This window comes from Polyodon spathula, chromosome 3 (assembly GCF_017654505.1).
Source record: "Polyodon spathula isolate WHYD16114869_AA chromosome 3, ASM1765450v1, whole genome shotgun sequence".
Lineage (NCBI taxonomy): Eukaryota > Metazoa > Chordata > Actinopteri > Acipenseriformes > Polyodontidae > Polyodon > Polyodon spathula.
Window position 1 is genome coordinate 856,103 of NC_054536.1, and position 26,944 is coordinate 883,046.

The window sequence follows — 26,944 nt, forward strand, 5'->3', positions numbered from 1 at the left end:
ATTGATCTATTAAACCATTTTGGCAATTTAGTTTTACATTTAGATTTGTCTACTTTAGGGATGTAATTGTTTTGCACCTCTAGTACTACATTTTTGAAGAACAACCATCCTTGAAGAGATTTTTCCCTTCATGGGGATGTCCACTCCTATCCCAAGATCAATGTGTGTATGACTATTGGCCAGCAGGTGACGCAGGTGCAGGTAGGATTATGTCCTCGATTGCCGGTACCAGTAGTTCTGGGATGGGACTGTGAGCAGTTTAAAGATTAGTTGACTGCCCTGACAGCCCCGTCCTCTTTATTGGCGAAGAAAAAGGAAGTAATTGGAGAGATTTTTCCCTTTCGTGATCCAGAATGGTTTCGTCATAAATTTAAACCCCGTAAAACTAAACGGGAGCACCGGATCGCTAAGAATGAGGGCTGGCAATGGAGGGAGTCGGAGAAGTTTCAGGTGGGGGCGGTTGGTGAAGAGTCCGGGGGGGAGGTCGCAGAGCCAGCGCAGGGGTCTGGCTCGGCTGCCTCTGCTCTGGATCGACTTGACCCCGAGCTGGAAGCCATGGGAGCTGATTTCTTAGCTTGTTCCCGTGACTTCCGACTCGAGCAAGGGAGCGACGACGTGCTGGGCAGGCTCTTTGACCAAGCAGCGTTGGTTAATGGTTGGTTGGTCGAGCCCAGATGCGCAGCCACGTAACCCCACTTTGAAATTGATCGAGACCGGCTGTACCGTGTTGATAAATTACCCCAGACCGGTGAAGTGCGTCATCAGTTGCTCATTCCTCAGCCCTTTAAGGAGGATTTGTTGCAGCTGGCTCACGCTATTCCCCTGTCTGGTCATTTGGGAAGGGATAAAACTAAAGCAAGGCTTGTGTCACGGTTCTTCTGGCTGGAGCTGGATGGCGATGTCAAACGGTTTTGTGAGCGTTGTGGGGAATGTTAAAAGGCCAGCCTTAGAGCCGTTCCACGAGCCCCACTGGTGCCTTTGCCCCTAGTGGAAGCTCCGTTTGAGCGTATTGGGATGGACATAGTTGGGCCATTAGAGAGGAGCGCTGCAGGATACACCCACCTACTTGTCATTCTGGATTACGCTATGCGTTATCCAGAGGCTATTCCCCTCCGATCTATGTCTGCTAAGTCTGTTGCCAACGAGCTTGTAAAGGTTTTTTCCCAGGTGGGGATTCCCAAGGAGATACTAACCGATCAAGGCACCAATTTTGTCCCGGCTAATTCGCGGAACATGCAAGCTTTTAGGAATTAAGACCATTAGGACCTCTGTGTTTCATCCTCAGACCGACGGTCTGGTGGAACGCTTTAATAAGACCCTTAAGAACATGTTACGCAGGTTTATTCGTAGTGATGTGCGTTACTGAAACCAGCTGATTCCTCCCCTTCTCTTTGCTATCAGAGAGGTTCCCCAGGCTTCTACAGGGTTTTCACCATTCGAGCTGCTGTATGGGCGGTGACCCCGGGGCGTGCTCGACCTGGTCAGAGAGATGTGGGAGGAGCAGCAGGACAATTCGACCGATACCGTCTGGCATGTGTTGGACCTGCGCAAACGTCTTGAGTCTGTTGGGAAATGGGCACATGACAATTTGCAGCAGGCACAGCACAGACAGGAGACACAATATAACCGAGGAGCCCGGTTGCGCACATTTCAGCCGGGGAATAAGGTACTTCTCTTATTACCCAGTTCTGAGTCGAAACTCTTGGCTAAGTGGCAAGGACCCTTAGAGGTTACACGCCAGGTTGGGAAGGTGGACTATGAGATCTGCCAGCCGGAGCGACGGAGAGAGAAACACATTTATCATATCAACCTCTTAAAGCCATGTTTGCAACCAGAGGCGTTGTTAGTGGCGCATGCAGATGACGTCACGGACCTGGGACCTGATCTTTCTGTGTTGGCAAGAAAGGATCGGTACAGATTGCTGAGAATCTGACACCAACGCAGAAATGTCAGGCTCACAGTCTGGTGGCGGAGTTTCCTGATGTTTTCTCTTCTGTCCCGGGGCAGACTCGAGTAGCCCATCATCACATTGATATTGAGCCTGGGGCGCTAGTTCGCCAGAGGCCGTACCGTATACCTGAGCGTAAAAGACAGGTAATAAAAGCGGAAATTGACGAAATGCTGAGACTGGAGGTAATAGAAGAGTCCCAAAGTGACTGGAACAGTCCGATCGTTTTAGTCGATAAGCCAGACGGGTCAACTCGATTTTGCATTGATTTCAGACGAATCAATGAGAAATCGAAATTTGACGCTTATCCGATGCCCCGAGTAGATGAGTTGCTGGAGCGTCTAGGCACAGCTCATTTTATGACGACACTGGATTTAACGAAGGGGTACTGGCAGATACCCCTGACTCTGGAATCTAGAGAGAGGATGGCGTTTTCGACTCCCTTCGGGTTGTACCAATTTAGGACCATGCCCTTTGGGTTGCATGGAGCACCCGCCACTTTCCAGCAGATGATGGATCGCATCTTGCGGCCCCATCAGCAGTACGCCGCTGCTTACATAGATGACGTGGTTATCCACAGTGAGGATTGGCCGAGTCATCTGTGTAAGGTAGCGGCGGTGCTGCAATCCTTGCGGGAGGCGGGGCTCACTGCTAACCCAAAGAAGTGTGCCATTGGGAAGAGAGAGTCGGAGTATTTGGGGTATCGAGTAGGGGGTGGCCAGATCAGACTGCTGGTTGCTAAGGTGAAAGCCTTGGCCGACTGGCCGGTTCCTACAACCAAAACCCAGGTGCGCTCTTTCTTGGGACTAGCGGGCTATTATAGAAAGTTCATTCCGAGCTTGGCTACGCTCGCTGCTCCCTTGACAGACCTCACCCGGAAGGCTGCCCCAAATACTGTTCAGTGGACGGAGTTGTGCCAGAGGGCCTTTCTCACCTTGAAGCGGAGGCTGTGTAGTAAACCAGTGCTATGCAGCCCGGATTTTGGTAAGAGGTTCACCCTGCAGACGGATGCGTCAGAGAGGTCTTGGGGCAGTGTTGTCGCAGGAGGTTCAGGGAAGCGAGCACCCAGTCCTGTACATCAGCAGAAAGCTCCTTCCCCACGAGAAAAATTATAGTACCATCAAGAAGGAGTGTCTCGCCGTAAAATGGGCAGTCGAGTCACTCCGGTACTACCTCCTGGGGCGACACTTCACCCTGGTTACAGATCATGCCCCCTTAGCATGGCTTCACCGGATGAAAGATAGCAACGCCAGAATCACACGGTGGTACTTGGCCTTGCAGCCCTATGCCTTCAGGGTAGTCCAGCGAGCAGGAAAGCTGCAGCAAAACGCAGACTTTTTCTCTCGGGAAGGCATGGGAGTGTAGGATTTTCGAATGAACCGGTAGTGTTATTCTGAGGGGAAGGATATGTAGCAGGGGGAGATCTGTGCTGACTCTGCTGGCGTGTTCACAGTTCACTTCAAGAAGAGGGTGGCAGTCGTCCAACAACCGCCTGTGAATCGTGACAGTGACACTGGGAGGTGGGAAAGTGGGTGTGTGGACTTTCTTCCTCTCTGAATGGCTGAGAGGCGAGTCTTGGGAGATTGTTAGCCCTATAAAATAATGCTCTGCTGTTTCCTCAGGTCTGCCCACTTAGACACGACGAGAGTGCGGAAGCTCTGAACCAGGACCGGGAATCAGCTGGGAGAAAAAGAAAGAGTCTCACAGAGAGACAGTGAGAGCGGGGAACCCTTGGGCAGACACCGGAGTATTGTAACGGAGCAGGCTAGTTAGCCGGCAGTGTAGGACGGTGATCCGGGTCGCACGGGTAGCGGCGACTGGGATATAGCTGTCAAGTGCAGCACCTTTGTAGTTTTGTTACTGTTTTATTTTTCCTGTTTATTTGTGCCTTCTATTTTGAATTATTGTTTTGAAGCACCTGCAAGGGCGCTGGTATTGTGTACCATCGCTTGGTATTCCCGTGGCTCTGTTTACCATCGTTGGTAAGCGGACCGCGGACCGCGGACCCACAGCGCCATCTACGGGCGAAAAGAAAAACAGCACCCCAAAATAAAACTGGGCACCTGTGCGGTGTTGCCAAATCCACCTGTCTGTCTCCTGTGTCAGTGAATTACCCACCACCCATCCACAAACCCATACAAACATGATCCTGCAATCTCTCTATACTGATAACAAAACCCACACAAACATTTGATCCTGCAATCTATACTGATAATAAAACTGTGTAGTAACACTGATAATAAAACCCACACAAACAAGTTATTTCCTAATTGCTTATGCCTCAAAACTGTATAGAAAAAACATGATGGCTATTATTCCTGCAATCTATCTACACTGATAATAAAACCCACACAACTTTGATAATAAAACCCACACAAACAAGATCCTTCTTACGGATGCACTTGCCATAAACATAGTGCTATAGTGTAAAAGTTTTATACTGATAACGGTTACACCTTTATTACACCAGGGAAAGCAAAGTGTGTTATTTCAGTTTTTTAATGTGTATACTTAGGTTATTGAACCCCAAAAATATATACATTATGTTTCCTAATGATGTTAGATAAAACTTCGCTCATTGGTGTAAAGTTCCTATTGCTTTCTGATTTTAAAACCACACAAACATGATCCTGCAATCTATACTGATAATAAAACCCACACAAACACGATCCTGCAACAAACATGATCCTGCAATCTATACTGATAATAAAACCCACACAAACACGATCCTGCAATCACTCTACACGGATAATAAAACCCACACAAACACCTGCAATCTACACTGATAATAAAACCCACACAAACACGATCCTGCAATCTATACTAATAATAAAACCCACACAAACATGATCCTGCAATCTATACTGATAATAAAACCCACACAAACATGATCCTGCAATCTATGATAATAAAACCCACACAAACACGATCCTGCAATCTATACTGATAATAAAACCCACACAAACACGATCCTGCAATCTATACTGATAATAAAACCCACACAAACACGATCCTGCAATCTATACTGATAATAAAACCCACACAAACACGATCCTGCAATCTATACTGATAATAAAACCCACACAAACATGATCCTGCAATCATACTCTACACTGATAATAAAACCCACACAAACACGATCCTGCAATCTATAATAAAACCCACACAAACACGATCCTGCAATCTGATAATAAAACCCACACAAACATGATCCTGCAATCTATACTGATAATAAAACCCACACAAACACTGATAATAAAACCCACACAAACATGATCCTGCAATCTATACTGATAATAAAACCCACACAAACACGATCCTGCAATCTATACTGATAATAAAACCCACACAAACAAGATCCTGCAATCACTCTACTGATAATAAAACCCACACAAACACGATCCTGCAATCTATACTGATAAATAAAACCCACACAAACATGATCCTGCAATCTATACTGATAATAAAACCCACACAAACACGATCCTGCAATCTATATACTGATAATAAAACCCACACAAACATGATCCTGCAATCTGATAATAAAACCCACACAAACAAGATCCTGCAATCTGATAATAAAACCCACACAAACATGATCCTGCAATCTATACTGATAATAAAACCCACACAAACACGATCCTGCAATCTACACTGATAATAAAACCCACACAAACATGATCCTGCAATCTATACTGATAATAAAACCCACACAAACACGATCCTGCAATCTACACTGATAATAAAACCCACACAAACATGATCCTGCAATCTATACTGATAATAAAACCCACACAAACATGATCCTGCAATCTATACTGATAATAAAACCCACACAAACATGATCCTGCAATCACTGATAATAAAACCCACACAAACACGATCCTGCAATCTATACTGATAATAAAACCCACACAAACATGATCCTGCAATCTATACTGATAATAAAACCCACACAAACACGATCCTGCAATCTATACTGATAATAAAACCCACACAAACATGATCCTGCAATCTATACTGATAATAAAACCCACACAATCCTGCAATCTATACTGATAATAAAACCCACACAAACATGATCCTGCAATCTGATACACTGATAATAAAACCCACACAAACACGATCCTGCAATCTATACTGATAATAAAACCCACACAAACACGATCCTGCAATCTATGATAATAAAACCCACACAAACATAATCTACTGATAATAAAACCCACACAAACACGATCCTGCAATCTATACTGATAATAAAACCCATACAAACACGATCCTGCAATCTATACTGATAATAAAACCCACACAAACATCCTGATCCTGCAATCCTATACTGATAATAAAACCCACACAAACACGATCCTGCAATCTATACTGATAATAAAACCCACACAAACATGATCCTGCAATCTATACTGATAATAAAACCCACACAAACACGATCCTGCAATCTATACTGATAATAAAACCCACACAAACATGATCCTGCAATCTATACTGATAATAAAACCCACACAAACACGATCCTGCAATCTATACTGATAATAAAACCCACACAAACATGATCCTGCAATCTATACTGATAATAAAACCCACACAAACACGATCCTGCAATCTATACTGATAATAAAACCCACACAAACATGATCCTGCAATCTCTCTACACTGATAATAAAACCCACAAAAACATGATCCTGCAATCTACACTGATAATAAAACCCATACAAACATGATCCTGCAATCACTCTACACTGATAATAAAACCCACACAAACAATCTAGATCCTGCAATCTATACTGATAATAAAACCCACACAAACACGATCCTGCAATCTATACTGATAATAAAACCCACACAAACATGATCCTGCAATCACTCTACACTGATAATAAAACCCACACAAACATGATCCTGCAATCTATACTGATAATAAAACCCACACAAACATGATCCTGCAATCTCTCTACACTGATAATAAAACCCACACAAACACGATCCTGCAATCTATACTGATAATAAAACCCACACAAACACGATCCTGCAATCTATACTGATAATAAAACCCACACAAACATGATCCTGCAATCTATACTGATAATAAAACCCACACAAACACGATCCTGCAATCTATACTGATAATAAAACCCACACAAACATGATCCTGCAATCTATACTGACCCACACAAACACGATCCTGCAATCTCTACACTGATAATAAAACCCACACAAACACGATCCTGCAATCTATACTGATAATAAAACCCATACAAACACGATCCTGCAATCTACACTGATAATAAAACCCACAAACAATCCTGCAATCTATACTGCAATAAAACCCACACAAACACGATCCTGCAATCTACACTGATAATAAAACCCACACAAACATGATCCTGCAATCTATACTGATAATAAAACCCACACAAACACGATCCTGCAATCTATACTGATAATAAAACCCACACAAACACGATCCTGCAATCTATACTGATAATAAAACCCACACAAACACGATCCTGCAATCTATACTGATAATAAAACCCACACAAACACGATCCTGCAATCTATACTGATAATAAAACCCACACAAACATACTGATAATAAAACCCACACAAACACGATCCTGCAATCTATACTGATAATAAAACCCACACAAACACGATCCTGCAATCTATACTGATAATAAAACCCACACAAACATGATCCTGCAATCACACAAACACGATCCTGCAATCTATACTGATAATAAAACCCACACAAACATGATCCTGCAATCTATACTGATAATAAAACCCACACAAACATGATCCTGCAATCTACACTGATAATAAAACCCACACAAACATGATCCTGCAATCTATACTGATAATAAAACCCACACAAACACGATCCTGCAATCTATACTGATAATAAAACCCACACAAACACGATCCTGCAATCTATACTGATAATAAAACCCACACAAACATGATCCTGCAATCTATACTGATAATAAAACCCACACAAACACGATCCTGCAATCTATACTGATAATAAAACCCACACAAACATGATCCTGCAATCTATACTGATAATAAAACCCACACAAACATGATCCTGCAATCTATACTGATAATAAAACCCACACAAACATGATCCTGCAATCTATACTGATAATAAAACCCACACAAACACGATCCTGCAATCTATACTGATAATAAAACCCACACAAACATGATCCTGCAATCTATACTGATAATAAAACCCACACAAACACGATCCTGCAATCTCTACACTGATAATAAAACCCACACAAACATGATCCTGCAATCTATACTGATAATAAAACCCACACAAACACGATCCTGCAATCTATACTGATAATAAAACCCACACAAACACGATCCTGCAATCTATACTGATAATAAAACCCACACAAACACGATCCTGCAATCTATACTGATAATAAAACCCACACAAACATGATCCTGCAATCATATACTGATAATAAAACCCACACAAACATGATCCTGCAATCTATACTGACCCACACAAACACGATGATAATAAAACCCACACAAACACGATCCTGCAATCTATACTGATAATAAAACCCACACAAACACGATCCTGCAATCACTGATAATAAAACCCACACAAACATGATCCTGCAATCTATACTACACTGATAATAAAACCCACACAAACACGATCCTGCAATCTACTACTGATAATAAAACCCACACAAACATGATCCTGCAATCTATACTGATAATAAAACCCACACAAACACGATCCTGCAATCTACACTGATAATAAAACCCACACAAACATGATCCTGCAATCTATACTGATAATAAAACCCACACAAACATGATCCTGCAATCCTGATAATAAAACCCACACAAACATGATCCTGCAATCTATACTGATAATAAAACCCACACAAACACGATCCTGCAATCTATACTGATAATAAAACCCACACAAACATGATCCTGCAATCTACACTGATAATAAAACCCACTGATAACTGATAAAACCCACACAAACATGATCCTGCAATCTACTCTCTCTACACTGATAATAAAACCCACACAAACACGATCCTGCAATCTATACTGATAAACACGATCCTGCAATCTACACTGATAATAAAACCCACACAAACAATCCTGCAATCTCCATAATGATAATAAAACCCACACAAACACGATCCTGCAATCTATACTGATAATAAAACCCACACAAACATGATCCTGCAATCTATACTGATAATAAAACCCACACAAACATGATCCTGCAATCTATACTGATAATAAAACCCACACAAACATGATCCTGCAATCTCTCTACACTGATAATAAAACCCACACAAACATGATCCTGCAATCTATACTCCCACACAAACATGATAATCACTGATAATAAAACCCATACAAACATGATCCTGCAATCTATCTACTGATAATAAAACCCACACAAACACGATCCTGCAATCTATAATAAAACCCACACAAACACGATCCTGCAACTGATAATAAAACCCACACAAACATGATCCTGCAATCTATACTGATAATAAAACCCACACAAACACGATCCTGCAATCTATACTGATAATAAAACCCACACAAACACGATCCTGCAATCATATACTGATAATAAAACCCACACAAACATGATCCTGCAATCTATACTGATAATAAAACCCACACAAACATGATCCTGCAATCTATACTGATAATAAAACCCACACAAACATGATCCTGCAATCTATACTGATAATAAAACCCACACAAACATGATCCTGCAATCCTGATAATAAACAAACATGATCCTGCAATCTCTCCCATACAAACACAAACATGATCCTGCAATCTCTACACTGATAATAAAACCCACACAAACACGATCCTGCAATCTATACTGATAATAAAACCCACACAAACACGATCCTGCAATCTATACTGATAATAAAACCCACACAAACATGATCCTGCAATCCTGCAATCATCTACACTGATAATAAAACCCACACAAACATGATCCTGCAATCCTGCAATACTATATAATAAAACCCACACAAACAAGATCCTGCAATCTATACTGATAATAAAACCCACACAAACATGATCCTGCAATCTATACTGATAATAAAACCCACACAAACACGATCCTGCAATCTATACTGATAATAAAACCCACACAAACACGATCCTGCAATCTATACTGATAATAAAACCCACACAAACACGATCCTGCAATCTATCTACTGATAATAAAACCCACACAAACATGATCCTGCAATCATCTACAAACATGATCCTGCAATCTCTCTACTGATAATAAAACCCACACAAACACACAAACATGATCCTGCAATCTCTCTACACTGATAATAAAACCCACACAAACATGATCCTGCAATCTCTCTACACTGATAATAAAACCCACACAAACACGATCCTGCAATCTATACTGATAATAAAACCCACACAAACACGATCCTGCAATCTATACTGATAATAAAACCCATACAAACACGATGCAATCTATACTGATAATAAAACCCACACAAACATGATCCTGCAATCTATACTGATAATAAAACCCACACAAACATGATCCTGCAATCTATACTGATAATAAAACCCACACAAACATGATCCTGCAATCTATACTGATAATAAAACCCACACAAACACGATCCTGCAATCTACACTGATAATAAAACCCACACAAACACGATCCTGCAATCTATACTACTGATAATAAAACCCACACAAACAAGATCCTGCAATCTATACTGACTGATAATAAAACCCACACAAACATGATCCTGCAATCTACACTGATAATAAAACCCACACAAACACGATCCTGCAATCTATCTGCACTGATAATAAAACCCACACAAACATGATCCTGCAATCTATACTGATAATAAAACCCACACAAACACGATCCTGCAATCTATACTGATAATAAAACCCACACAAACAAGATCCTGCAATCTACTGATAATAAAACCCACACAAACAAGATCCTGCAATCTATACTGATAATAAAACCCACACAAACACCTGATCCTGCAATCTATACTGATAATAAAACCCACACAAACACGATCCTGCAATCTACACTGATAATAAAACCCACACAAACATGATCCTGCAATCTATACTGATAATAAAACCCACACAAACATGATCCTGCAATCTATACTGATAATAAAACCCACACAAACATCCTGATCCTGCAATAATAAAACCCACACAAACATCCTGCAATACTGATAATAAAACCCACACAAACACGATCCTGCAATCTATACTGATAATAAAACCCACACAAACACGATCCTGCAATCTATACTGATAATAAAACCCACACAAACACGATCCTGCAATCTATACTGATAATAAAACCCACACAAACATGATCCTGCAATCTATACTGATAATAAAACCCACACAAACACGATCCTGCAATCTATACTGATAATAAAACCCACACAAACATGATCCTGCAATCTATACTGATAATAAAACCCACACAAACACGATCCTGCAATCTATACTGATAATAAAACCCACACAAACACCTGCAATCTATACTGATAATAAAACCCACACAAACATGATCCTGCAATCTATACTGATAATAAAACCCACACAAACATGATCCTGCAATCTATACTGATAATAAAACCCACACAAACATGATAATAAAACCCACACAAACATGATCCTGCAATCTATACTGATAATAAAACCCACACAAACACGATCCTGCAATCTATACTGATAATAAAACCCACACAAACAAGATCCTGCAATCTATACTGATAATAAAACCCACACAAACAAGATCCTGCAATCTATGATAATAAAACCCACACAAACAAGATCCTGCACTGATAATAAAACCCACACAAACAAGATCCTGCAATATATACTGATAATAAAACCCACACAAACAAGATCCTGCAATCTATACTGATAATAAAACCCACACAAACACGATCCTGCAATCTATACTGATAATAAAACCCACACAAACATGATCCTAATAAAACAATCACGATCCTGCAATCTATACTGATAATAAAACCCACACAAACACGATCCTGCAATCTATACTGATAATAAAACCCACACAAACACGATCCTGCAATCTATACTGATAATAAAACCCACACAAACACGATCCTGCAATCTATACTGATAATAAAACCCACACAAACACGATCCTGCAATCTATACTGATAATAAAACCCACACAAACACGATCCTGCAATCTATACTGATAATAAAACCCAATCCTGCAATCTATACTGATAATAAAACCCACACAAACACGATCCTGCAATAATAAAACCCACACAAACAAGATCCTGCAATCTATACTGATAATAAAACCCACACAAACAAGATCCTGCAATCTACACTGATAATAAAACCCACACAAACACGATCCTGCAATCTATACTGATAATAAAACCCACACAAACACGATCCTGCAATCTATACTGATAATAAAACCCACACAAACATGATCCTGCAATCACTATACTGATAATAAAACCCACACAAACACGATCCTGATCCTGCAATCCTGCAATCTATACTGATAATAAAACCCACACAAACACGATCCTGCAATCTATACTGATAATAAAACCCACACAAACATGATCCTGCAATCTATACTGATAATAAAACCCACACAAACACGATCCTGCAATCTCTCTACTGATAATAAAACCCACACAAACATGATCCTGCAATCTCTACTGATAATAAAACCCACAAACACGATGCAATAATATAATAAAACCCACACAAACATGATCCTGCAATCTACACTGATAATAAAACCCACACAAACATGATCCTGCAATCTACACTGATAATAAAACACACACACAATCCTGCACACTGATAATAAAACCCACACAAACACGATCCTGCAATCTATACTGATAATAAAACCCACAAACAATCCTGCAATCTATACTGATAATAAAACCCACACAAACACGATCCTGCAATCTATACTGATAATAATACCCACACAAACATGATCCTGCAATCTATACTGATAATAAAACCCACACAAACACGATCCTGCAATCTATACTGATAATAAAACCCACACAAACATGATCCTGCAATCCTGCAATCTATACTGATAATAAAACCCACACAAACATGATCCTGCAATCTCTGATAATAAAACCCACACAAACATATCCTGCACTGATAATACTGATAATAAAACCCACACAAACACGATCCTGCAATCTCTCTACACTGATAATAAAACCCACACAAACACGATCCTGCAATCTATACTGATAATAAAACCCACACAAACACGATCCTGCAATCTCATCTACTGATAATAAAACCCACACAAACACGATCCTGCAATCTATACTGATAATAAAACCCACACAAACATGATCCTGCAATCTATACTGATAATAAAACCCACACAAACACGATCCTGCAATCTATACTGATAATAAAACCCACACAAACATGATCCTGCAATCTATACTGATAATAAAACCCACACAAACACGATCCTGCAATCTATACTGATAATAAAACCCACACAAACATGATCCTGCAATCTACACTGATAATAAAACCCACACAAACATGATCCTGCAATCTATACTCTAATCACTGATAATAAAACCCACACAAACACGATCCTGCAATCTATACTGATAATAAAACCCACACAAACACGATCCTGCAATCTATACTGATAATAAAACCCACACAAACATGATCCTGCAATCTATACTGATAATAAAACCCACACAAACATGATCCTGCAATCTGATAATAAAACCCATAATCTATACTGATAATAAAACCCACACAAACATGATCCTGCAATCTATACTGATAATAAAACCCACACAAACACGATCCTGCAATCTATACTGATAATAAAACCCACACAAACAAGATCCTGCAATCTATACTGATAATAAAACCCACACAAACACGATCCTGCAATCTATACTGATAATAAAACCCACACAAACACGATCCTGCAATCTATACTGATAATAAAACCCACACAAACATGATCCTGCAATCTATCTACACTGATAATAAAACCCACACAAACATGATCCTGCAATCTATACTGATAATAAAACCCACACAAACATGATCCTGCAATCTATACTGATAATAAAACCCACACAAACACGATCCTGCAATCTATACTGATAATAAAACCCACACAAACAAGATCCTGCAATATATACTGATAATAAAACCCACACAAATAAAACCCATGATCCTGCAATCTATACTGATAATAAAACCCATACAAACATGATCCTGCAATCTATACTGATAATAAAACCCACACAAACATGATCCTGCAATCTCTCTACACTGATAATAAAACCCACACAAACATGATCCTGCAATCATATACTGATAATAAAACCCACACAAACACGATCCTGCAATCTATACTGATAATAAAACCCACACAAACATGATCCTGCAATCACTCTACACTGATAATAAAACCCACACAAACATGATCCTGCAATCTATACTGATAATAAAACCCACACAAACACGATCCTGCAATCTATACTGATAATAAAACCCATACAAATATGATCCTGCAATCACTCTATACTGATAATAAAACCCACACAAACATGATCCTGCAATCTACCTGCACTCTATACTGATAATAAAACCCATACAAATATGATCCTGCTAATAAAACCCACACAAATCCTGGATCTATACATAATAAAACCCACAAAACATGATCCTGCATTATACTGTAATAAAACCCATTTGGAGACCGCTGTGAAAAGAAGACTTGTTTATTACATAATTCACTCTGAGTTTCTATCCATAAGGATATAAGATAAACCCCAAACCAATGCTACAACAGAGAGGCATAACATTAGTTTCCAAACTTTGAAAATACTACACGTTTCCCATAAAAAAATGTTTGATTTCTGCTGTGGAATTGGAACTGAAAAACAGCAATGGCTCACCACAAACCCAGCTAACAACTTCATCCTGGATACAAAACAATAATGACTACACAAGAGGCAGTAATAGAGACTGCGTGGGAGACGCGTGGAGCCGCTGTGACACCCCATTGTGGAATGAAGACATTAGTCACTCACAGTTCAAATGCTGCCACATCAGGAATAACAAACCCCAAACTCTGCTGTGATTAGTGTGAAAGTATCCGCTCAGCTCCGCTGTGATTGGTGTGAAAGTATCCGCTCGGCTCCGCTGTGATTGGTGTGAAAGTATCCGCTCGGCTCCGCTGTGATTGGTGTGAAAGTATCCGCTCGGCTCCGCTGTGATTGGTGTGAAAGTATCCGCTCGGCTCCGCTGTGATTGGTGTGAAAGTATCCGCTCGGCTCCGCTGTGATTGGTGTGAAAGTATCCGCTCGGCTCCGCTGTGATTGGTGTGAAAGTATCCGCTCGGCTCCGCTGTGATTGGTGTGAAAGTATCCGCTCGGCTCCGCTGTGATTGGTGTGAAAGTATCCGCTCGGCTCCGCTGTGATTGGTGTGAAAGTATCCGCTCGGCTCCGCTGTGATTGGTGTGAAAGTATCCGCTCGGCTCCGCTGTGATTGGTGTGAAAGTATCCGCTCGGCTCCGCTGTGATTGGTGTGAAAGTATCCGCTCGGCTCCGCTGTGATTGGTGTGAAAGTATCCGCTCGGCTCCGCTGTGATTGGTGTGAAAGTATCCGCTCGGCTCCGCTGTGATTGGTGTGAAAGTATCCGCTCGGCTCCGCTGTGATTGGTGTGAAAGTATCCGCTCGGCTCCGCTGTGATTGGTGTGAAAGTATCCGCTCGGCTCCGCTGTGATTGGTGTGAAAGTATCCGCTTGGCTCTGCTGTGATTGGTTTGAAAGTATCCGCTCAGCTCCGCTGTGACTGGTTTGAAAGTATCTGCACACTCTATAGAATCAGTATCCCAACAGCCAGATCTTTTGCATTGCTTGTTTGAGGTTGCAGCCCATGCACAGAGAAACCAGAAAGGGAAGAGGAAATCTGTGTCTTACCCATATTTACGGTCATCATCAGGACCTGTAGTCTTCTTACTTTACAACAGCCAGCGCTTCTCTCCCTCGATTACTTGATCACCCTGGAAAAGAAAGCAAATGTTTGCTCTTTTACTGTGGTATTTATTTAAGAAACCAAGAATGCTGCAACACATTCATAACTACAACACTCAATGGTGTTATACTAACAGACACTTAAACACAAATTCTGTGACTGACAGTTTCACAGCATTTATGTTTCACCATTAAACCAAGACTAGTGGTCCCCTTGAGTGTCACTACATTCACTGAGCGTGGAATCATAACTTACCACTAGGGGGTGCAACACTTCATCACGTATGGATGGGAAACTTTCTTACATGATATATCATATCTTAATAAAGGGAGCTATCGTTTGTATCGGCATACAAGCCTAAAAGCACAACAGAGCTCACTGCAGTTCACCGAGTGTGTTCTATAGCTGGTATGAATACTCACTGAATTAACACAATAGTCAAGCGCAAAATGAGTGTTTGATTTTATTATGCATCACACAAGTAACCACCTTGCTCATTTGGTTGTTAGTAGCTTATTGATCCCAGAATCTCATCAAGCAGCTTCTTGAAGGATCCCAGGGTGTCAGCTTCAACAACATTACTGGGGAGTTGGTTCCAGACCCTCACAATTCTCTGTGTAAAAAAGTGCCTCCTATTTTCTGTTCTGAATGCCCCTTTGTCTAATCTCCATTTGTGACCCCTGGTCCTGGTTTCTTTTTTCAGGTTGAAAAAGTCCCCTGGGTCTACATTGTCAATACCTTTTAGAATTCTGAATGCTTGAATCAGATCGCCGCGTAATCTTCTTTGTTCAAGACTGAATAGGTTCAATTCTTTAAGGCTGTCTGCATATGACATGCCTTTTAAACCGGGGACAATTCTGGTCGCTCTTCTTTGCACTCTTTCTACAGCAGCAATATCCTTTTTTGTAGTGAGGTGACCAGAACTGAACACAATATTCTAGGTGAGGTCTTACTAATGCATTGTACAGTTTTAATATTACTTCCCTTGATTTAAATTCAACACTTTTCACAATACATCCGATCATCTTCTTGGCCTTTTTTATAGCTTCCCCACATTGTCTAAATGAAGATATTTCTAAGTCAAAATAAACTTCTAGGTCTTTTTCATAGATTCCTTCTTCAATATCAGTATCTCCCACATGATATTTATAATGCACATTTTCACATGCTCTGGGGATGACTCTCACAAACAGCTCCTGCTCTGTATTCACATGCTCTGGGGATGTCTGTCACAAACAGCTCCTGCTGTGTATTCACACGCTCTGGTGACGACTGTCAATGTGGAACATCCACACCTGCTAGATTTGGAAAAGGGCTTCGGCAGGTTTCCAAAAACAGGACTTTTAATCTTTTTATCCCCCCCACCCCCGGGTGAAATATATCTGGTCTGTGGGTTTCTGCAACCTATAGTCAAGAGGAAAAAATGTCCAAAGTCTCCACATGCAGCCACAAAGATCCGCTGAGTGTTTCCTGAGCTTCAGCCAAAAGCCTTGTCATTCTTAGCAACAACTATTAAAATAGCAGCTGGAAGAGCTGGATGAGGCAGGACATTGATTTTCCACTGCTCAGAGAATGGTTGGCACTGTTACCACTAGGGTCATTGCAGAAAAACATCAGTATCTCCTTCATTCCAATAATACAAAACAGACCATTCCCTTTATTCCACAAGTGTGCAGTAGCAGGTCTTTGTTAGAGCTGCAATGGGGCATCTGTTTGAACACGCTGCACATGTACATATAAGAGTAGTGAACTGATAAAGTCGTCCACTGCACGCATAAGTAAAAATGAAAGCTTGCAAAAAAATACTATACTACAGTAGATCTTGCGCTAAAGAATGTCCAAACCAAGCTTTACAGATGGGCAATGCAGTGGCAGACGAGCCAAAATGTCCAGGCTCTCTATTTACGCACAGGTTCACCCACCTATGTAGTTGACTTTGTTCAAACAAGTCAACGTGAATGACTCTCCAGCATTCAACGTGAATGACTCTCTGTGACAAAGAGTGAATGAATCCGAACCAACAATCTCTGTGGGATCGTGAGTGTTTCGTGTTTTGTTTGTTTTCCACCTGACTAATTGTTGCCATTTGTTCTTGGTAGACAGCTAAAAAGTGTGGCCAGCACACAAACCCGGAATACACAGAGCACCACTGACAACCTGCACCCCACCTCACCGAGAGCACGCACTGTGTTCAAAGTGTGTGTGTCCTTTACGTTCGGGGCTGTAACCCTCCTTTTAAGCATGGTGCAATACACACTGTTGTGTAGAGCCCTTGCACACTATTATTTAAAGTGTTGTTGACACGCAACCCAGCGGAAATGAAGCTGCTTGGAACTGTGAACTGGGTCCGTCTGAGCAGGGAGGCTCAGGCAGCATACCAAGCCATGGCTGACGGGGAGGCTAGCCAGTACGACCTGGTCAAGCGGGCCATCCTCCAACGCCTCAACATCACGGCGGAAACACATCGGTTGCGTTTCCGAGAGTACCAGAGGCCACGGGAGACCCGTCCCAGGGTGGTCGCCCAGAAGCTGTGTGACCACATGGTGCACTGGCTTAGCCCTGCACAAAAGACTGGTGCACAGATGGGTGAGGCGATGGAGCAGTTCTGCCATGTGGTCAGAACGGAAACACAGGACAGGATACAGTGCCACAACCCAGATACCCTGGAGGCCAGACCACCAATCCCAATGGGCCGACCCCCCTCCTTACCGTGGAGGAAGCGGCTGGCCCCCAGCTGGAGTAGATTTACCACCCAGACCCGCTGCCTTATCAGCAGCGGGACAGACCGCTAACCCCAGTGCCCTCTGTACTGATTGTCTGTTTTAGGTGCCATGATCCTGGACACATTGCCCGTATTTGCCCCTCGACCTGTGCTGGTCAGGACTGAACTGGTGGGAGAGAGCGTGGCTGGAAGCAGAGTGGCCTGGTGTCTGTGGTGGTCAAGACTCTAGAACTGCCAAGCTTATTTTACTTAAATCAAAACCATCAACAGAAACACAGAGCCAAAATAAAAAGGTTCAACAAAACACGAACACAAAATGAAAGAGAAAATCCCTCACTCAAGTCTGGCACTATCAAGGTGAGTTTTTAAATAAAAATACAGGAGCGTTTGTCTCTCTTCCTGTAGCAGCAAACCTCTCTGTTCCCAGCTCCATGATAGTGTCCCTAATGGAACGCTGGGCTCTCTTTTTATAGGATATGATTGTTCCCAATTAACACCAATTACTCCATTAGGAACAGCCACATTCTCACAGGAATTAACCCCATCCCTGCCAACCACCACCAAAACACACACAAATGCCCACACTATTTACAGGCAGAGCTCTTTCTATATATACTTTTATATACATACTTTTATTCGCTGAAAATCGAACAAACCAAGTCTGTGTGCTCACCCTTGACTGATTAATGGTTGTTTGGATATGTTAATATTTGTAAGCCAGTACATGAACTATCCACTTACAGGAGTTTAAAACACCTTCATGACCCTCCTTAACGTCTCCCGAGTTTATGAGTATATTAAAAAGAAGCAGGAGGGGGGCTCCCGAGAGCGCATCCAGTAAAGGATGGGGAGGTTGCGAGCGGTGAGCCGAGGATACAGATAATAACTGGGCACACAAAACTGGGGAGAAAACTGGGGTAAAAAATGGGAGACGACAATTAAAAAAAAAAAAAGTGAATGACTCTCCCAGCATTCAAAGTGAATGACTCTCCCAGCAGTCAAAGTGAATGACTCTCCCAGCATTCAAAATGAATGACTCTCCCAGCAGTCAAAGTGAATGACTCTCCCAGCAGTCAAAGTGAATGACTCTCCCAGCAGTCAAAGTGAATGACTCTCCCAGCAGTCAAAGTGAATGACTCTCCCAGCAGTCAAAGTGAATGACTCTCCAGCAGTCAAAGTGAATGACTCTCCAGCAGTCAAAGTGAATGACTCTCCCAGCAGTCAAAGTGAATGACTCTCCCAGCAGTCAAAGTGAATGACTCTCCCAGCAGTCAAAGTGAATGACTCTCCCAGCAGTCAAAGTGAATGACTCTCCCAGCAGTCAAAGTGAATGACTCTCCCAGCAGTCAAAGTGAATGACTCTCCAGCAGTCAAAGTGAATGACTCTCCCAGCAGTCAAAGTGAATGACTCTCCCAGCAGTCAAAGTGAATGACTCTCCCAGCAGTCAAAGTGAATGACTCTCCCAGCAGTCAAAGTGAATGACTCTCCCAGCAGTCAAAGTGAATGACTCTCCCAGCAGTCAAAGTGAATGACTCTCCCAGCAGTCAAAGTGAATGACTCTCCCAGCAGTCAAAGTGAATGACTCTCCCAGCAGTCAAAGTGAATGACTCTCCCAGCAGTCAAAGTGAATGACTCTCCCAGCATTCAAAATGAATGACTCTCCCAGCATTCAAAGTGAATGACTCTCCCAGCATCAAAGTGACTCTCCCAGCATTCAAAATGAATGACTCTCCCAGCAGTCAATGTGAATGACTCTCCCAACAGTCAAAGTGAATGACTCTCCCAACAGTCAAAGTGAATGACTCTCCCAACAGTCAAAGTGAATGACTCCTGTGACATTCCTGTGCCAAGCAATAATAACTTCACAGATCAGCCCTATTCTCTTCAAAGATTGTATAACTGCAGTCTCTCTGAGAGAGCGAGTGCAGAAATTAACTACAGACATTGCAAACAGAGACTGCACTTCACAGCTGCTTTAAAAACTCCTCAATCTGCTGTATAGTTCAGCCATATTCTCTTCAAAGATTGTATTATTGCAGATGCCATTCTGTGAGAGACTACAGACATTAACTACAACAGCCAAGAAAGCAATGCTGGAATTCCCCCCCAGTCTCCGAGGACTCGGTGATGTCATCCTGGTCTCTGTGAACCACCCCCCCCCCCACCCCCCCCCCCCCCCCAGCGTGCCTTGTTCAGCCAGGACTCAAGCTGCATTAGAAGTGGTTTTCAGTGACTTGCACACAAGGTATTAGTGCACATGTGTGCATGTGTGCTGCCCACAGTAATCGTGAATGAACCCACATCCACAGCCTGTTAAACTGGACTCAAGAACACATGCAGATGGATGGAAACAAGGCTCCCACTGTATAGCAGTTTGCTCCATTCCTGCTTTTACCAAGTTTAGTAAGAGCTTGTTACCTATGCTATGTGGCTAATCAAGCTTCTATTTCATCCTGGAATGGGTGAATCTGCTATGCAACTGGAGTCATATTTCCTTCCCTGGTATGCAAAGCTCCTTCAACAAATGCTTTCACTGTGTAAAAGTTGAACAGTGCTACTCCTTAATCCATAGCCCCTGCAAAGACCCTGGCTATGCTTTACAATCATGCAGACTTCACCTTACAGCAGACTATAAAGTGGAAGTAATTCAGAGTATTGCTGCCGTTGCTTGTGTGTTTTTATCAGCATTCGTTTCCACAGTAGAACAGACTTCGGTACCACCACAGGCATCCATTTTTAAACCTGTAAATTCATCCGTTTAGTTTATAAACACAGAAAACCAATAAACTATAAACCACCATTAAGCAACTGCCAAGTCTGTGTCGGTGTTTTTGTGAACTGGTCTTCTTGAACACTAACTCAATGGGATTCCCGTTCATTATGTTCCTGTTAAATCCACAATACATATTACAAGAAGCCTTCTGATCAAATACAAGTTGGGAGAGTATCAGAACATGAACAAAGACTAGACGAGGTATATTTAGTGTGGCACAGATTGCGATGAGTAATCACTGCTTCCAACACTTGCTATAACGAGATTTCCCAAAGGAAAACGACAGGGAGGAACTGAACTCTGTACAGTAACTCCTTTATCTCCTGAAAGCACACAGACTGTACATGCGATGCTATTCAATTTCTTATCTAGCTCCTGATAAGGTGCAGTACAGTGCTTGTGGGCGGTGCACAGGAATTTCACTTGCAAAATTCAAATACCTGAGCACTAAGGAGCAGCCGCAAATCAGCTCATTTTAGGCGGTGCAGATTTTTCAGACAATGCCAGCTTTAGCTGTTCTGTTTCATGTAAAACAAACACTCTTGTAAGACTAAAGAAAAGCTGACATGGACTAATATTGTAAACTGTGATGTAATCTTGACAACTATCTGTCAGACCTAAAACTGAGACAAAAATGAGTTTCTACTGGAGATTCGAGGCATAATTTAGCATTTAAGAGAGATACCAGGAGACTGCAGAAACCATCAATCTCCAAATATATGTATAACTCACAATAATGTCTATAAAAAAACATGAAAAGGAGGCAGTGATGCTGCTGCTAAAGCTAATACTATGCAAATTAATTTAACCCTTCATTAGGACTTTCCTATTATGTATGTTTGCAATGAGTTCAACCATATTAATAAATAATAAGACATGCAAATATGTTTCTGAAACTCAAGCACAGTCTGTTAATAAATAGTGGGAAATACAAATGGGAGGTGATTATTCTCTTCGAGGGCATAGGAAAGCCAATAACAGATAAGCCCGTAGGGCGTTTGGACTGTACTCCCACAGCAGCTGTAACTGTGTCACAAGGTCTGTGCTTAGGCATGCACGGCATTCCTCAGGTACATTACAAGCACTGATTGCGAGTGCCTGTCCAAAGTACACCGGCTGATCACAAGCACAGCAACAAAGACACGCAACAGAATGCAACAGACTGGATTAGGCCTTGGTGGAAATCCACCTTGCAGAGCATCACTGTGGTGGAGGGGCTTCTTAACACCTACACTCTGTACACAGCAGCACATCACTGTGGTGGAGCCGCTTCTTAACACCTACACTCTGTACACAGCAGCGCATCACTGTGGTGGAGCCACTTCTTAACACCTACACTCTGTACACAGCAGAGCATCACTGTGGTGGAGCCACTTCTTAACACCTACACTCTGTACACAGCAGAGCATCACTGTGGTGGAGCCACTTCTTAACACCTACACTCTGTACACAGCAGAGCATCACTGTGGTGGAGCCGCTTCTTAACACCTACACTCTGTACACAGCAGAGCATCACTGTGGTGGAGCCACTTCTTAACACCTACACTCTGTACACAGCAGAGCATCACTGTGGTGGAGCCGCTTCTTAACACCTACACTCTGTACACAGCAGAGCATCACTGTGGTGGAGCCGCTTCTTAACACCTACACTCTGTACACAGCAGAGCATCACTGTGGTGGAGCCGCTTCTTAACACCTACACTCTGTACACAGCAGAGCATCACTGTGGTGGAGCCGCTGCTTAACACCTACACTCTGTACACAGCAGAGCATCACTGTGGTGGAGCCACTTCTTAACACCTACACTCTGTACACAGCAGAGCATCACTGTGGTGGAGCCGCTTCTTAACACCTACACTCTGTACACAGCAGCGCATCACTGTGGTGGAGCCACTTCTTAACACCTACACTCTGTACACAGCAGAGCATCACTGTGGTGGAGCCACTTCTTAACACCTACACTCTGTACACAGCAGAGCATCACTGTGGTGGAGCCGCTGCTTAACACCTACACTCTGTACACAGCAGAGCATCACTGTGGTGGAGCCACTTCTTAACACCTACACTCTGTACACAGCAGAGCATCACTGTGGTGGAGACGCTTCTTAATATCTACACTCTGTACACAGCAGAGCATCACTGTGGTGGAGACGCTTCTTAATATCTACACTCCGTACACAGCAGAGCATCACTGTGGTGGAGACGCTTCTTAATATCTACACTCTGTACACAGTGGCTGGGTCCCTGACTTCATTTAGATGTCACAATCCACTGCCGATCCCATGCTCTCCCCCAGCTGCATGCCAGCGAGTGAGGCATGAATGATGCTGTAGAGGGAATGATAAGTGGCTGCAGTAGCATTGGGCATTGGCCACTGTGGGCTGCCGCCTGGTACTCCGCCTGTGGTTGCAACGTGTGGCTGAGAAAAAGAAATACAATAATGTAGTGTGCAAAAAGCAGATGAGAAAAAAACATGGAAGCAGGACTTAACATTTACTGAGATTATGGCAATTGCTTTTTTGGCAAAAATGTTCTGTTTGTCCAACAACCCTAGTAAAACATGAGTCTCATGAGTTGTGTTAGTAATGGAGATGTGTGGCACTGTAAACCAGACCTGAAGCAATTCAAATTACAATTAGAGCAGAACTGGCTGCTTGGATTGCACTTACAATTACAATGCGGATTAGTTCTATTACAGTTACAATGCGGATTAGTTCTATTACAGTTACAATGCGGATTAGTTCTATTACAGTTACAATGCGGATTAGTTCTATTACAGTTACAATGCGGATTAGTTCTATTACAGTTACAATGGGGATTAGTTCTATTACAGTTACAATGCGGATTAGTTCTATTACAGTTACAATGCGGATTAGTTATATTACAGTTACAATGGGGATTAGTTCTATTACAGTTACAATGAAAAGTGACATAAACAACTCCCACCGTTAACATGTTTACTGTATTTATTCTAAACAACCAGCAGTAATCACAGGTACAACGACAGAAACAAGGGGTCACCAAAAATGGGGGGGAAATACAATAACGATCGCATGACAAACCAATGAGTAATTGATCTGTAATCGATCAATGATATGGTAGAATTGCTCACAAGTGTAATTGATCTGGTTGTGCTCTGGGGTGCTCTGGTTCTCACTAGAAAGACACACGTTCACTTGGTTTGTAAAGTATTCCCCTGAGCTCAAGCAGCTGTTCTGAGTAATTTCACAGGTACTGTACATGGGGCCGTTTTCAAAGGGTTTCAATCTACAACTACCTCAATAAGAATGAACTTAGATACCAAGGCACCACGACTTCTACTTTCCATTGCACTCCAATGACAAGAAAGGACACACTCATTTAGCAAGGTCACAAACTCTGTAGTTAAAAGCGATTTCACATTCTCCTTCTACTCTGAAACTGCATGCATGTATGCAGATCCTATCCACACATGCATGTCCCTCATGCAGCCCCGTGTGCATCACCACAGTGGCAAGCCCATTACATAGTCCTTGCATGGTGTGCTGTTCACCAGATTCAGTGCAAAAACTGCAGTAAAGAAATCAATATGTTCTATAAGCATGTATAACAACACATACAGCTGACCGTGTCTCTAGTATTTCGATTGACTCCTATCCTAGTGCGGTTCAGAGATGACGCATTTCTGCTGTGTAGTCCACAGTATATAAAAACGCAAACCAAGCCTTTATTGGCAGAATTGCAGTGTAATTGCATATGTTTTTAACATGGCTGTAACTGTTTTGGAACAGATGAGCTGACTGCAAATAGGAAGCTGTGAGTTGGTGTGAACAGAGCGTTGGTGTCACGGTGTTTCCTGCATGGTGTTGCACAGAGTTAAGCACTTCATTCTCATCCACGGTTACACTACCTGGTTTCTCAAGCATTTTTTCCCATATTTAAACACGGTCCTCTTCTGTGTACAGTATAAAGGGAAGTTTGATATTATATTCAACGTCCACAGATAGACCTGTAAACTGTATAACTTTACATTACGTACAAGGCAGGGCTTTGTGAAAACGTTCCAGTATAGCAAAACTCACCGTCTACTGGGTTCATCTGTGCAACTATTCAACTTGAAGAGAAAACGACATCACTATAGAAAGCACGGCATACAAATGCAGGAACAGAGTGTGCAAAGAGAGCGCTATTTACAAATATGGGTCAAACCCAACCTTACAAATCCACAAATAGTATTCAAAATATTAAAAAAGAGACACAACGAAATCCGTGCAGCGGTGTAATAATATACTACACAGTGTGCTCACTGCCGTTATGTTTTGACACAAACCTTCACGGAAAAATAATGGCAACATAATTACATACAGAATGTTTACATTTTAGACAGGTAACGTGTGCATTCTGTGCTGTTTTTACTCACCTGTTTCCACTGACACTCGTTCTCCAAGCAACAAGAAGGGATACATTTGCTTTACAAAATAAAACTCTCTCTCTCTCTCTCTCTCTCTCTCTCTCTCTCTCTCTCTCTCTCTCTCTCTCTCTCTCTCTCTCTCTCTCTCTATATATATATATGTTAATCTGTTCCGCTCCTTCCCTAGCAATGCTAATCTGGTGATTGCTTTGGTACAAAATACGGAAATTGACGGACTAAGAGCGCTGACGATATTAATAGACAGACGTTGAACTTCAACTAAGTGCAATGAAATCAGGAACTGCAAAAACCTGTCTTGATTCACATGTCAGTGCGCGTTTTCTCTGAACTCAGAAGACGGTTCTATATCTAACTGTCGGGTCCAATGCAGGTTTCAGTAAAAGTTTCTTTTCTCTCTTTTTCGCTGCTCTCTCTCTCTCTCTCTCTCTCTCTTTTTCTCTCTCTCTCTCTCTCTCTCTCTCTCTCTCTCTCTCTCTCTCTCTCTCTCCCTCTCTCTCCCTCCCTCTTGCTGGCAGTCAAAGATGTGTGATGTCACCAGTCGTACGCGTGCTCCAGGAAACCGTGTACAGGGCAAGCTCATTGTGGAAGTTGGGCGACTGCCCCCTGCTGGGATCAGAACACTTTGCAAGAAGGCATTCAGGTGCGCTCAAAACGTGCTGCAAATAAATGGTCTGGAAGAGAAGTAGCCGATTCCTGGGTAACTTAACGGCATGCACAAACAAGGCCGTGGTTACCACCTAGCTTATTTACATCCTAAATGTTGTTTCAGCTGCAAGTAATAAGACAAAAAGAAAGCGTGTGTTTATTTGAGGCACATTGAAATAATGTACAGTGAACTAACACAGTAATAACGTCAGAGCAGGGCTGAGGAGATGCTTCCTGTAGCTCTTCCCCTCACAGTGCTGGGAGCAGCAGGGTGCGCCTCAGTCAACCCTACCTCAGCACCCCCTCCCTGCCTTTC

The 26,944-nt window shown here is 42.1% G+C and overlaps 1 protein-coding gene across 4 annotated transcripts in view; it reads right to left on the reverse strand.

Moving 5' to 3' along the window:
* The window catches only part of LOC121309866 (mitogen-activated protein kinase kinase kinase 3-like), a 64,871-nt gene extending 38,347 nt beyond the window's left edge, over positions 1–26,524 (reverse strand). For 3 of the 4 annotated variants that reach the window (XM_041243052.1, XM_041243043.1, XM_041243026.1), the window contains exons 1-2: positions 25,972–26,524; positions 16,022–16,104 (exon numbers count right to left, since the gene is read on the reverse strand). In XM_041243052.1, the coding sequence (XP_041098986.1) occupies positions 16,022–16,040 (19 nt within the window). In that variant the 5' untranslated portion in view covers positions 16,041–16,104; positions 25,972–26,524. The remainder of the gene's footprint in view (positions 1–16,021; positions 16,105–25,971) is intronic. The other variant, XM_041243036.1, reaches the window with a different exon arrangement.
* Between the last annotated feature and the right edge of the window lie 420 nt (positions 26,525–26,944).